Source organism: Phyllostomus discolor, chromosome 9, assembly GCF_004126475.2.
Source record: "Phyllostomus discolor isolate MPI-MPIP mPhyDis1 chromosome 9, mPhyDis1.pri.v3, whole genome shotgun sequence".
Lineage (NCBI taxonomy): Eukaryota > Metazoa > Chordata > Mammalia > Chiroptera > Phyllostomidae > Phyllostomus > Phyllostomus discolor.
Window position 1 is genome coordinate 35,388,294 of NC_040911.2, and position 14,925 is coordinate 35,403,218.

Below are 14,925 nucleotides of genomic sequence, written 5' to 3' on the forward strand. Positions count from 1 at the left end.
GAGAGCAGGCCGACAGCTATGGGAAAGGGTTTTAGGGATGGAGGGATAGAGCAAAAAGGGAAAAGGACTCTTGGACATGGACAGCAGTATCCATGTGATTGCAGGGGGAGGGAGGTATAAGAGGGGTAAATGGTAATGAAAAAGAAACCAGAATAAAAGGAATTTTTTAAAAGGATAATTTAAAACTAAGATAAGTGAACACTGAGTTGATGTTTGGTAAATTTTTTTTGAAAATTGAACAAGATCATTAAGTGTTAAAGACTACAAATTGAAAAAAGAATTTAAGATGAGAATGAAAGAGAAAGTATTTAATAATAAAGGATAATTAATATTTGGATTTAGTAGGAAGAAATTTAAAGATTATGAATTTTAAATGAGTGTTATTTTGAGTAGTACTTGGTTGTTTTTATAAATGTTAGTGATGATTAAAGGGTTGCCAATCAGAGTGTTTACATGTGATAGCTAAAGAGCAATGTGTATTTGTCAGCCATGCCAGAGTGGTTTGTGTTCATAGTATCTGGATGGTACACACAAAGTCACCAACCGGCTGCCTAAAAATGTGGGAGACATAAAATAACTGAAGTTATAAGAGTAGACATTATATTTAGAGCATAAAGAAGTAGAGAAAGAAGGCAGAAATGAGTTTGTAGAGAATAATACTGTACTGTCCTTCTGCAGGCATAAAAATTGGGGTTTGGAAAGAAACTAACCATTAGCTTTCTCCATCAAATTATCCCCAAGAAGGGAGCCAGGTGTTGCAGACCACCTTGTGTCTATGTTTTTCCTCTCGCCCTTTTCTGAACTCTCAAGGTTAGTCAGTGATTTTCTTCACACTTTCATTAGGAAATTTGCCAAAGGCGTCCTTTTGAGGCAGCTGTCTCTGTACCCTTGGAGGCCATCAGTAATGTTCCTATCTATAGGAGCAGTCGGCACAAAAATGTTGGGCTGAATTGAGTCTTGGTGATTTAAAACATTCTGCCGTCAAAACTACTCCTTCCCCACCTTCAAACAGCATAAAGCATATTAGATTTTGGTATTTCTCGTTCTTGAATAATTTTTTTACAGTATTTTTTTCAGGTAAAATCCATCATTAGTAGTAAATACACCCTAATATAATAATAATGAAAGGAGACAATTTTTAAACCTAATTTAAATAACAGCAGTAATGGACACAGTGGAAACCCTTATACATAAATAAATGAAAATTCTTTTTGTACAGAATGTTAAAGTTTTTATTTTCATCGAGATTTTATAAACTAAAATATACTTTTATTGTGTTGTTTTTATCTAAGGTGGTCAGTTGATATATTCATGCTAACGATATTATGAACTTTGGGGGGCATATAAAATATGACATTAATAAGTCCACGATTAAAATGCATTAAAATAAATTTTGTTTCTATTTAATTTAATCATATAGGCAACTGTTACACCATATGCATCTTTAATATATTGTATAACTGCTTCTGTTATTTTACTAAACTGTCTTCTTTCAGCCACCCACACAGAATATGCCTATGGGTCCTGGAGGGATGAATCAGAGCGGCCCTCCCCCACCTCCACGCTCCCACAGCATGCCTTCAGATGGAATGGTAGGTGGGGGTCCTCCTGCACCACACATGCAGAACCAGATGAACGGCCAGATGCCTGGTAAGTTTTTCTCCTCTAAGACATTAACACCAGAGTTGCTTAGCAACTGAAACGACATGGGGGCTCAAGGGATACTAGATTGTTGATGACAAAACTGCTTTGAATGCCCCCGAGTACAAGCTCTCTTAGAGTTTGTTAGCTACAGAGCTACGTGACCTGTATTCAGTGTTTATCAGGCTGCCCTTGGGCTTTGATGTAGCTGACACACAGCATTCCTCTGATGAACAGAACCAGCTAAATTTAGTCTGTCTGAAACTATGCAATACAGCTGGTTTTGGAAGCTTTTTGGAAAAAAGAAGGCATTGTGCCCTGGCTTAAGAATTAAAATCTCTTTATAAAAAGATATTATAACATTTCCCTGAGTTTTGTATTAAAAATTTATTGGACTCAGAAGCAGTAATCCTGGAAAAACACATAGGGAAAAGAAAGAAACAATCTTTAAAGTGCTAATGTATGTTAGTGTTTTCTCATTGATACTGTTAAAGCTGGTTATAGGTTTGTGTTTATAACATAAATATGGAAATAGATATTAAAGCAAAATTTAAAACTGAAAAATAATGTCAGCTTTCATATATAATGAGCTGTTTCCCTTATTTATCCATTTTAAGTTTAGAGCCACCTAGGATATATTTCAGGCTATTTGGAGGCTTAGTTAGTTACCTTTGCTGGTTTGAATTTTTAATCTGAAAAGTATCTTTAAACTATTTTGCTTTTGTAACAGACAGCCCATACCCATAAATGTTGTTGGGGTGTTTTCTACGTTTAATAAGAGAATATTTTCACTTTCTAATGACAAAGACTATTTTCATTAATAAAAAGAAAAGTGTTTTACAAATAGTAATAATGAAAGTATATTAAAATAACAGAACAATTTAGTTTTAAAATTATTAATTAGCATCCTTAGGAGAGTGTCATCTTAGCTGATTGTGTTAGTTGGTAGCTTCAGTGACTGTGGGTGATGGGTGTAGATAATAAAGTAAAAAGAGAGTACAGAGTAAGGAAGACAGGCAGCCTCATTTATAGAGGATCCACGTATGACTGATCAGGTAGATGGGCGATGGGGTTTCCGTGGCTGTCTTCTTCTTGCTACAGCTTGCCATAATCAGTGGCCCACGTGGCACACAGTAATAGGGAGTTAGGAATAAAGACATAATTGCTTGTCAGGTTGTAGTCAGGAGGAATATTTTTGCCGAATCAACATTTGGCTCATCAAGACACAGTGTTTTTAAGACTGGAAAGATAGTAAAAATACAGGGTAACAAGTGAGAAGTTTTGTGATTTTTTTTTTTTTTTTTATGGTGGTACCTTTAATTAGGATTTTGACTTAACCTCTCCATGTAACTCAAGCCTAAGGCTGAAGGGGCAGTTGAGCTGCAATATAATGATTATTACTATGACATTTTGGTTTTACATAAGGCCATCTGGAGTGGTTATAATTTTTAGAAGCTAGAGATTTTCAGCTAGGTGTGACCTAGGTGGTCCAGAATACTGTGGAGCTTCCAAAACAATTTGTAGGGAGGTAGGTGTAGGAGAAGTCAGAAATCCACTTACTTGTACTTTCTTTATTTAATAAGTTCTATATAGCATTTAACTTTTGTGCACACATTTATACTAGGCTTTTTATTTACTATTTTAGTTTAGTTTTTAATATTTTACAATCTAAGTTGCAGAGCTATTTATATATTGCTGTTCTTGGTCAAATAACCTTTCAGTGTCAGGCTCCTTTTCAAAAAAAAGTTAACTGAGTTTTAGAAGAAGACTAAACACTACATGGCTGTGGTACCAAAATCAAACGATACCAAAAGGGATATAGTCTTTACCTCTCCAGACACTTTGTTCCAGAGTCAGTGGTGTCTATTTGTCCTTCAAGAGATATTCTCTGTACCCTCGACTGGTGTGGCTCAGTGAGTTGGTCATCACCTCTCAAACTGAAGAGTTGCTGGTTTAAGTCCCCATCAGGGCACATGCCTGGGTTTCAGGCCAGGTCCTGGATTGGGAGCCTGCAAGAGGCAACTGATCGATGTTTCTTCTCCATATCTATGTTTCTCTCTCCTTCTCATTCTCCTCTCCCCTCTAAAAATAAATAAAATCTTTTAAAAAGTTGTTAAAAGAGATTCTCTATGTATAAAACATATATTTTTCTTATTTTTTTAAAGTAGTAGTATCTAGCATTCATTAGATAGTATTAATATATCATTTTTTTCCCTCTTCAAGGTATATCTTAGAGACTATGAGTATATAAGATATATTTTGGAGACCACTCAGTGTATAAATAGTTGGCTCATTCTTTTTGATGACTACATTGCATTCTTTTTTTTTTTTAAGATTTTATTTATTTATTTTTTAGAGAGGGAAGGGAGGGAGATAGAGAGAGAGAGAAACATCAATGTGCGGTTGCTGGGGGTCATGGCCTGCAACCCAGGCATGTACCCTGACTGGAAATCGAACCTGCGACACTTTGGTTCGCAGCCCGCGCTCAATCCACTGAGCTGCACCAGCCAGGGTGCATTCTTTTTTTTATGGATGCTTCTAATTTACTTGAGCAGTTCCCTTCTGATAGAAATATAGGTTATTTCTAGTGATGGTATTAAAAATTATGGTTCTGAGAATATGTCTGTAATTTAAAAATAAACAAGTAAATAAGATATACTATTTGGTATGTATACACATGTGTACACATACAAAACTTGTGTATTTATAAGATAATATTCCAAAAATTGAAATTGTTGGGTTAAAATTACATGCATTTTAATGTATAGATTCCCTGGACAACATATGAAGGTACTTCTTTCTTTGTAATAGCTGGGTCAAAGTATTTGATCTTTACCAATGTGAAAGATGAAAAATCGGTCTCATAGTTTTAATTTGCCTTTTTATATTGTAAATAAAGCATACAGTTTGATTATGTTTATGACCACTTGTAGTTTTTTGTGTGAACTGGTCATTCATGTCCTTTGCCCTTTCTTTTACTGCTGGCAGTGTTTTATTTATGTTATATTTTAACTAGTTTGGTTTGTGATGTGACTTGTAAGTAGTTTCTTCCCACTTTATTTTTTAAGTATTTAATTTTGGTTTTGTTTGGGTGTTGTTCAACTTTTTTTTCATGCAGTTTGTCAGTCTTTATGATTGTGGATTTTCTGACATATTTAAAATGGCCCTTCCACCCCATGATTATTTTTGAAAAAATTTTTTCCTGAAATTCTCTTTTATGGTTTCTTTTCTTTTTCTCTCTTCCTCCCCACCCCTTCTTTTTTAATGTTTAATTTTTTAGTCATCTGGACTTAGTCTTCATGGAAGTAATGTGGAAGGGGTCCAACGTGTTGTTTTTCCAGATGGCTATTCAATTGTCAGAACATGCATTAAATTATCATTCTTTTACTCACTGATGCTTAGTGTCACCACTATAATTATTTACTAACTTACCCATTTGGGTTGGTTTTTAGACTCTGCTCTGGATTCATTGATCTGTTAGTTTATTTATGTGCTAATAATACTTCACACCTCTAATTACATCAGCTTTATGTTTTGCTCTCTTACCATATTAGTCCTCCCTCATTACTGTTATTTTTCACAATGTTCCTGGCATTTCAGAAGTATTTATTTCTTAATCTGTAAAATGGGAATAATAACATTTACCTCGTAGTATTTGCTATCATTCATGTAAAACATTTTCTTTGTTTGCTATTGATGAAATACTGAAGTTATTGTTTGGTATTATTATTATAATGTAAAAAAATAAAAAATCTCTTAAGGTACTTTTGTACAGACTATCTGTTTAACTTTTGTATTTTGGTTCTGATCATTTTTCTTCAAAGGGCCTAATCATATGCCTATGCAGGGACCTGGACCCAATCAACTCAGTATGACAAACAATTCCATGAACATGCCTTCGAGTAGCCATGGATCCATGGGAGGGTACAACCATTCCGTGCCATCGTCACAGAGCATGCCAGTACAGAATCAGATGACAATGAGTCAAGGCCAACCCATGGGAAACTATGGCCCCAGACCAAATATGAATATGCAGCCAAACCAAGGTAAATAAACTTTGTTATTCTTGACTAGAATGCTACATCAGCCTTTGAAAATAAAACAAATTTTTCAAGTTGTTAACTGATCTTAAATGTGCAAGTTTGAAGTGAGTAACAATTATATATATATAGAAGGAATGTTGAGAAACCAGCTTAAGGAACCAGCTTAAAATACTCTTTTTTTTTTTTTTACATTTAAAAATTAAATTGTCTAATTTAGGTTATTTTTAGCTTATTTATTTTTATGTCTTTTGGACAGTTTATTTGAGGTTCTATATTAATTTGGATTTTTTTCTGACACAAACTAATCAGTGAATAACCAAATATTTGCTGTAGAGCTAGAAAATTGAGAAAATATAATTTTATTGTTGCAAGTACACCCCTTACAAATATTTACTCTGTGGTTCATTTTACTATTAAGGATAAGTAAATTTATGTGAATTTCCCTTGATTTATATGGAGGTTTTCTGATTCTGAGTTTTAGCATTTAAAAGGTAATAGTATAATTTGTTATTACAGTATTTAGTGGAGGTGCTGCTATGTTCTTGTATTAGAGTGGTGTGAAAAGTTTATTACCAGTATCAGGGAATGAAATTATTACCATGTTTCTCTTTTGAATATTCTTGTGAAAAGTAGCTAAAAACTGGTAAGTGGGGCTCTGTTCTGCTAATTGCCTGTTAAAACATTTGACATATTGCCAGCCTAAAGCTTTTTCAATTAGGAAATGTGGTGTGTTTAACAGTATAAGATAGATTTAATGTATTTGCGATAAAAATTGCTAGATTTTATTTATGAAAAATAAATCACTGCAGTGAATCTGGATTAAGAGAGTCAGTGTTAATTTGTTGATAATTATTTATGATAAACTAATACATTCTAAATTTTAAATATTAATATTTTCTGTAATTTTGATGAGATATATTGAAAACAAAGGAAGATAATAGTGAATGTAGCTTCACAAAACTGGTGCTTGCTTCCATTTTTTTCTCTGAAGTTGTTTAATGTTATTATTTTCTTTGGTTTTGTAGGTCAGTTAAAGATTCAGACCAATAGTCAAACAAATAAAGTCATTGTTAGATCAGGGTGGAGTCCACATGTCTCTCCACATACTTGGTTACCAAAAGAGAGGGCAAAAAAATTGATAGTGATTCTGACAGTAACTACAGTAATGATGGCACATATGCTAGAAACTAGTTAAGAAAAGTTAGGGTGTACACCAAAAAAATGAATGATGTTGCAGCATAGTTTGCTTTCAAGTAGAAGAAAAAATAATGCTTGTAGCAATATGCATGTAGAAAAATAATTACTGTTTTTGGAGGAAGGAGCTGATTTCATAGAAGTTTTTCATTTTAAACTTAAGGGCCAACTATTCTTTTAAATGTCATTTTTTTGTACCTGGTATGTACCCTGACCGGGAATTGGACCTGCACCCTTTTGGTGCACAGGAGAACACTCCAACAAACTCAGCCACCTGGCCAGGACTGTGGGGGGACTCCGTCTGTAGGGCCCCCCCCCCGGCTGCCATGGATGAGAATAAGTCTACCAAGACAGATCGGTTTGGAGAGGAATGAAGAGGGGCCAAGAGCCTTTACCTCAATGGGCTTTTATTGGGTTCAGTTTGCACAGGAAAACAGATAAAGCTCATTAATCATTGTCAGGCAGTAAGGATCAAACAACAGATAACATTCAAAGAACTATGAGGGCTTATTCTGAGTCAGGGTCTGTTAGCTAAAGGGCTACAAAACTTTCGGAAACAAACTCATTTCCTGCTTGGACCCTTATCACTTAATTGAGGACATTCTTAGCAAAGTAGGTTTTACAGGATTTTATGCATTCTTTCTTAGGCCTCATCGCCCTGGGGAACCTGCCCTTTTTAGCACAGGGCTGCATCACCCTCTGTCATTGTTTCAGGCTTAAGTCTGCAGGGGAAGTAAGGCAGCCAAAAGATTAGGAGACTTCTTGCAGACAGAATGAGGACTCAGGCTATGTCAAAAGCGAGGGGCGAGGGTCCATCACCCTCTTTTGCTATAGCCCCCCAAGTCCTTCCCTGGAGCCCCTTTCTGATTGTGCCTGTCTTAGATCATCCCTCCCTTGAGGAATCTTACCTGTCATTGCATTTGGGGCCAGACAGAGTGAAGTAAAAGGGGCAGAGGTGGCGCCCCTGCCAGGGAGATAAGCTTTGTCTCCTTAGTGGCTTGTGGTCTGAAGGTCGCTCACTCAGCCTTAGCCATGGGGGGGTTACAGCTTCTGAAACCAGGCAGGGCAGTTCCCAATACAGGGTAGGTACATATTTTATATGTAAAATTTTGTTTTGATAAATAAGTGGAAGAAATTTAGGGAAACTACATTATAAATACAGTCTTTAAAGAAAAGCTTGAAAAATAGCAAAATTTCATAAAATGAAAACACTTGGCTTTTAAAAATTTCTTTTGACATTTATGGAGAGATATTAGCTGTTCTTTGAGTTAATGACAAACTGTTGGAATCTTTTGGCTATTTCCATATTCTTAAACACCTCTCTGTCAAGAGATATTGAACAGTATTAAAGCTAATTACCATTTAAATAATAGGGTATATTAGTCAAGAAAAAATATTTGTGGGATTTCTTAGATTCAACCTTTGTCAAAGTGGCCAAAAAAATGGAAAAAGACTAATTCTGAGATTTTTGTTTTAAAAAGTAACAATTATATGGCAATTATTATTTAAGTGGCATATTTGGGAATTTTAACTGGTGATATAGTAGTAGTTTTCTAAACAGAACACTACAGGTCAAAGTCTAGATAGATTCATTTTGGTAGATTTCGAAGTGACATTTTTACCCTCCCTTCCTTTTCTCTCTCAGCTTTGAAAATGAAATGGATGGAAAAGTAACTAGTTTAAAAATCTTGTCATTGTAATTTAGGAATCTGGTTGAAATTACTACAGGGAACAGATATCATACGTTTACAGTTTATCATATTGACTCTTTAAGAAAGTAAAGAGAAATATTCTGCTAATTTATAGTACTAGTGCAAAATAATAAGTCACATTGTGTACCAGTAAACTCACCTCTCTTCACTGTTAAGTAGGTAAATCACTACAATATTGCTAGTATTTCAGGTTTCTGTTTGTTACAGTTATAGGGATATACAGCTACATTGTAGTTCATTTATACATATGATAAATATTACTATTTTGAATGAGTTTTTCAAGGTTGTAATTTTTTCTTCAATGATGTCATTTTTTGGTTATAAAAATTGTACTTAAATATCTGGAAAATGCAAAAAGCATAGAGTATAAAAAAAAAATCATCTATAATCTTGCTCTGTAAGTTTTAAATTACTCCATAGACAAGGTACAGTACATTTATGTAAGGTTATATAGCCTGTATTTAGACACTTTGTGGCAGCAGTTTGAGTACTTGTTAATTACATAATTATTTGTAAATTTATGTTAATTATTTTTCTCTAGACTCTACATTTTATAAAGTCAGGAACTGTGTCTTGTTTTTTCCATCATTTTCCTATTTGTTGACAGCTAGGTGAGCTAGATTTCCTTTTTATAACAAATTAGAAAACTAGCATCCTTCTCTCTGGTATTGTCATGAACTGTCATTCTAGGAGTGAACCAAAAAAGGAACTGTCAGATACAACAAACAGATGATTGTCAGTTATACCAAAACCTTTGGGTTTGGAAGACAAAATCCAGGTGTGTTTCTGTCCAACAGATTATAAATTCAGTTTTATTACAGTTCATTTTCTAAAACTTTTTACTTTAAAATAATTATAGGTTTACAGGAAGTTGTAAAGGTAATAGATCCTGTGTGTCCTCCCTCAGCCATCTCTAATCCCCAGCAACCACTTAGTTTTCTTTCCATTTCTGTAACTTTGTCCTTGTTGGAATGTTATGTAAATGGAATCATACACTATGTGACTTTGTCCGATTGCCTTTTTACTCAGCTTAGTTAATATTCAAGTTGTTGCGTGTATCAGTGGTTCATTCCTTTTTACTGCTGAGTAATGTTACATAGTATGGTTGTACTGCAGTTTGTTTGATCATTCACACATTGAGAAACATTTTGGTTGTTTCTGTTTTAGGCTTTTATAAATAAAGGTGCTATGAACAAGTATTGTGAACATGTATTGTGAACACATTCATGTTTTTGTTTGGATGTAAGCATTCATTTCTCTAGGATAAATACCCAGGAATGCAATAGCTGGGTTATATGATAAGTGTGTTTATTTTTTTTTTAGAAGCCTCCAAACTGATTATCAAAGTGGCTGTACCATTTTACAGTCTCACCAGCAATATATGAAAGATCTGCTTTCTACAAATTCTTGACAGCATTTGGTATTGTCAATATTTTTTTTTATGGCAGCTGTTCTAAAAATGTATAGTGATATCTCTTTGTGGTCTTAATTTGCATTTCCCTAATGGCTACTAGCATGAACATCTTTTCATGTGGTTCTTTGCCATTATGTGTCGTCTTCAATGAAATGTGTCTTCATGTCTTTTGCCCTCTTTCTAGTTGGATTGTTTGTTTTTCACTGTTGAGTTTTAAGGAGTCTCTATATATTATTCTAGGATTAATTAAAAATCTTCTCCCAATATTTTATGTGAAACTTCAAACTTACAGAAAAGTTGAAGGAATTGTACCTGCATAATTGCCACCTGTATTCTATAGTTAATATTTTACTAAATTTGTTTATCATCCATCTGTTAATTTACTCATCCATCAATGAATCTTATTTTCCCAAATGCATTTCAGAGTAATTTGCAGATATCTGTATACTTTACCTATAATACTTTAGTTGCATATTATTAGAAGTCAACATTTTAAATATTAGAAAATTTAGATAACATTTACATATTTTTAAGTGTATCATTCAGTGAGTTTTGGCATTTTTGTAACATAAACTCTCTTGGATTCATTTTTTTAGCTAACATCCTACCCTAAGTGCTGTGTGGGAGGCAGTCCTACTCCGTTATTAAATATTTTATATAAACCATAATCTATAGCTTCTTTTGTGGTAAAAGGGGTTGATTGCTTATTCTTTCCCTTAGAACTCTCTCAGTGTGTAGCTCTAGGACTACCTGGATCAGAATCTCCAGGAATACTTGTTAAAATAAGATTTGTCTGCTCCACCCTATACTTGCTAAACCAGAGTCTCTAGAGGTAAATTTTACAAATTATATTTAACAAATATTCGATGTTATGCTTATTTATAGCCCATTCTCTCAGAATTTTTCTGGGCTGCATGATAATCTTCTATGTTAGATGGTTCATCACTTTTCAACTCTCATGCCAAGTGAGACAAAACTGTATGTTCTAATGTACCCAGCTCCATGGCTTTTTCCTTGGGCAAGATAGGATCTTTACTTCACAGCAGATTGTCACTTGTACCACATAGATCTAGAGCTTTTGGAGTTTGTTTTTGGATTAATATTATGTAATATAGCTGAAACTATATAAAAGAGATTGTCTTAACCTTAAGCATCTGTATAATCTTTAATTTTGCTAGATTTGTTAAGCTATAACATACTCCTTTTCCATTTTGTTTAGTCACCAGAAAGCTAAATATATCATTTAAATCCTAGATTATTTGTAGAGATGCCTATGATGTACAATTATGTCCTTGAGATACAGGATTTCTTAACTTGGCACTATTGCCATTTAGAGCTGAATAATTCTTTGTTTTGGGGGCTTGTCCCGTGTACTGGCAGTATTTCTGTCCTGCATCCACTAGGTGGCAGTAGCACCCCCATGTCAGCTGTGACAACCACAATCTCTGCAATCTGCTAAATGTCCCTTCCAGGGCAAAATTTTGTGCACAGTTGTAACAGCTTTAAGAAGTGGTTAATGTAAGGAATTACAGATAAGGATGGTCTGTTATTAAAGAAACAAATGAAAATAACAAAAGTTGTTGATACTCTTAGGTTTTAGTACTTTTTAATATGTTCATGAGAATTTTTCTAAAATGTTTATATTATAAAAAATTTGTATCAGTGAACTGCTACCTGTTTTACTAGCTAAAATCCTTCATGGTGCTAACCCTCACTATTGTTTTTCAGTCGGTTGGGCATCATCTTGCAAAGTGAAAGGTCGCTGGTTTGATTCCTGGTCAGGGCACATGCCTAGGTTATGGGCCTGGTCCCTGGTTGGGGTGTGTGTGAGAGGCAATCAATTGATGTTTCTCTAACACATGAGTGTTTCTCTCCCTTTTTTTTATCTCTCCATTCCCCTCTCTGAAAATAAATAAAATATTAAAAAGTAAAAATAAAATAAATAAAATCTGCCATGTTTCTAACTTTTCATTGATTGCTTAGAAACTTAAATTTGTACTAGTTGCAATGACTTTATTAAACTTTTAGGGTTTTCTTAGTTGCTTGGCTCTTGTTCTTTTATCCTTGCTGTTGTATTTATAAATTTTATTTTATTATGAACTGTTTAAAATGATTGAGCACAAGTGTATGTTTTTAAGTAAAGAATCCTGTAATTTTAAATGGCTGTTTAATAGGTAGTGGGCTAGCTAATAGTTTGTTAGAGTACAGGGCTTTTTTTTCCTTGTTAAAAAAAAAATCCTTATTAGTAATAACTTCAAGTGAGACCTGTACATGTTACTTTGAGATTGAATTTTTTAAAAGATTTTATTTATTTTTTAGAGAGAGGGCAAGGGAGGGAGAAAGAGGGGGAAAGAAAAATCAATGTGTGAGAGATACATGGACTGGTTGCCTCTCACTTGCTCCCAAATGGGGAACCTGGCCCACAACCCAGGCATGTGCTCTGCCTGGGAATCAAAGTAGTGACCTTTTGGTTCATAAGTCAGAGCTGAATGACTGGCACTAAAATGTGACCAGTATGTAATGAATTATGAGCAAGAAAATAGGCTTGGGGAGGGTGTTGTCTATGAAATTTCATAGTCTAATTCTCATTATAACATAGATACAGGCAGGATGAAGAAATTTCTTATATTTTAGCATTTTTGTATTATGGTGATGATGTTATATAGAACTGTTTTCCTGAGAGACATTACATGGGAGAAGCATGAGTTGAAAGAAGATACATGTAGTAGCTAAGAGCATTGCTTTAGAGTTCTTACCATTTACTAGTTATGCAACTTTAGGTAAGATTCTTAATGCTTGCAGTGTTAAATTTTCTTATCTGTCAAGTGAAGTTGGCAATAATTCTACCTGTTTCATAGGTTTTGTGGTAGATAAATAATAAACATAAAGCTCTTAGCATAGTAAGCCTGGCCCGTAAGAAGTGCTCATTAGCCCCTAGCTGTCATTTTTAAATTTTACTTAAAATAATTTATAGATCAGTGATATTACATATAGAGTTATGGATGTATAGGTTTGCATCTGAAGATGTGAACATAAATGTATGTAGATTTTTTAAAAATTACATAATTCTGAATTCATATATTAATGAAAATAATGTTATCTCTATACTTAAAAATTTGACAAGGATTTCAATAACTTGAAATACAACTAAGTATTAACTGTCTCATTAGAGTAAAGAATTCTAGTTATATAAAATATGGTGATTTGGGATTATTTTACTTGTGTTTAAGATACAGGATGTTTCAATAGAGTATCTGTTATAGTATAGAACTCAAAATGGAAAGAAATAATGTTGGTGATGAACATTTGTTATATATCCTTTTAAAACACTTTTTCAAGAAAATTGTAGATAATTAAGATAGTAGTAGTATCTTTGTGTATGTAGTATCACACTTTGTAGTGAGCCTTAGCATCAAAATGATTTCTACACAAGATGAAGAAAACCTTTAAGCATAAAGTAATGTGTGATGTTATTGCTTCTAGAAAATGGTTATTACAGTCTTACTATATACTCTTAACTTCACTCTGTATTACAGATTTTTAGAACTTATTTGGGGTAACCTTGTGAGGACTAATAATATTCACACATTTGCCAGTGTAGCATATTTCCTTATCCTAGGAAAATAATATGCTTCTTAAACAATCAGAATTGAAGTCATAATTTTTTTTTAAAGATTTTATTTATTTATTTTTAGAGAGGGAAGGGAGGGAGGGAAGGAGAGGGAGAGAAGAGAGAGAGAGAGAGAGAGAGAGAGAAAGAGAGAGAGAAACATCAATCTGCGGTTGCTGGGGGTTATGGCCTGCAACCCAGGAATGTACCCTGGCTGGGAATCGAACCTGGGACACTTTGGTTCCCAGCCCGCGCTCAATCCACTGAGCTACGCCAGCCAGGAAGTCATAATTTTTTTAATAGATAGGGCTTGAAGGAAAAACATAAAAAACTTTATTTATAATACCCAAAATAGATAAAGAACTTACGCAGCTCAACAGCAGAAAAAGCAAACAGTCCAATTAAAAAATGAGCAGAGGACCTGAATAGACATTTCTTCAAATAAGACATACTGATGGCTAACAGAAATGAAAAGATGCTCAACGTCACTAATCATTAGAGAAATGCACATTAAAACCACAATGAGATAAATCTCTCAGCTGTCAGAATGGCTATCATCAATAGATCAATAAACAACAAGGTGAGGATATGGAGAAAAGGGGACCCTCATGCACTGTTGGTGGGAATCCAGATTGGTGCAGCCACTGTGGAAAGCAGTATGGAGATAACCTTAAAGAATTAAAAATGGATCTGCCTTATGACCCAACAATTCCACTTCGGGGAATTTATCTGAAGAAACCTGAAACACTAATTCAGAAAAATATATGCACCCCTATGTTCATTGCAACGTTATTTACTATAGCCAAGATCTGAAAGCAGCTTAGTGCCCATCAGTGGATGAGTGGCTAAAAAAGCTGTGATACATTTACAAAACAGAATGCCACTCAGCTGTGAAAAAGGTTTATCTTACCATTTGCAACAGCATTGGTGGAACTGGAGAGCATTATGCTAAGTGAAATAAGCTAACAATTTCACTTATAGGTGGAATCTAAGGAACAAAATAAACTAACACACAAAATAGAAACAGACTCTTAGAGAACAGACTGATAGCTGCCAGAAGGAAGGGGTTTCGGGGGCTGGGTGAAACAGGTGAAGGAGTTAGGCAAAATAACCCCAAAACCCAATGAGAGACGCCAGTAGGGTGATTATTAAAAGGAAAAGGTTAAATGGTGATGGTAAGCACACAATGTAATATACAGGTGGTATAGAATTGCACACCTGAAACTTATGTAATTTTATTAACCAGTGTCACCTCAGTAAATTCAGTTTCTAAAAAAACATGGAAAACATGTTTTAGTACTGCTATCCTCC

At 34.3% G+C, this 14,925-nt stretch overlaps 1 protein-coding gene across 2 annotated transcripts in view; it reads left to right on the top strand.

Annotated features, from left to right (window-relative positions):
* The window catches only part of SS18 (SS18 subunit of BAF chromatin remodeling complex), a 66,240-nt gene that overhangs the window by 24,012 nt on the left and 27,303 nt on the right, over nt 1–14,925 (top strand). For both annotated transcript variants that reach the window (XM_028524994.2, XM_028524995.2), the window contains exons 4-5: nt 1,497–1,650; nt 5,466–5,687. In XM_028524994.2, coding sequence (XP_028380795.1) covers nt 1,497–1,650; nt 5,466–5,687 — 376 coding nt within the window. The remainder of the gene's footprint in view (nt 1–1,496; nt 1,651–5,465; nt 5,688–14,925) is intronic.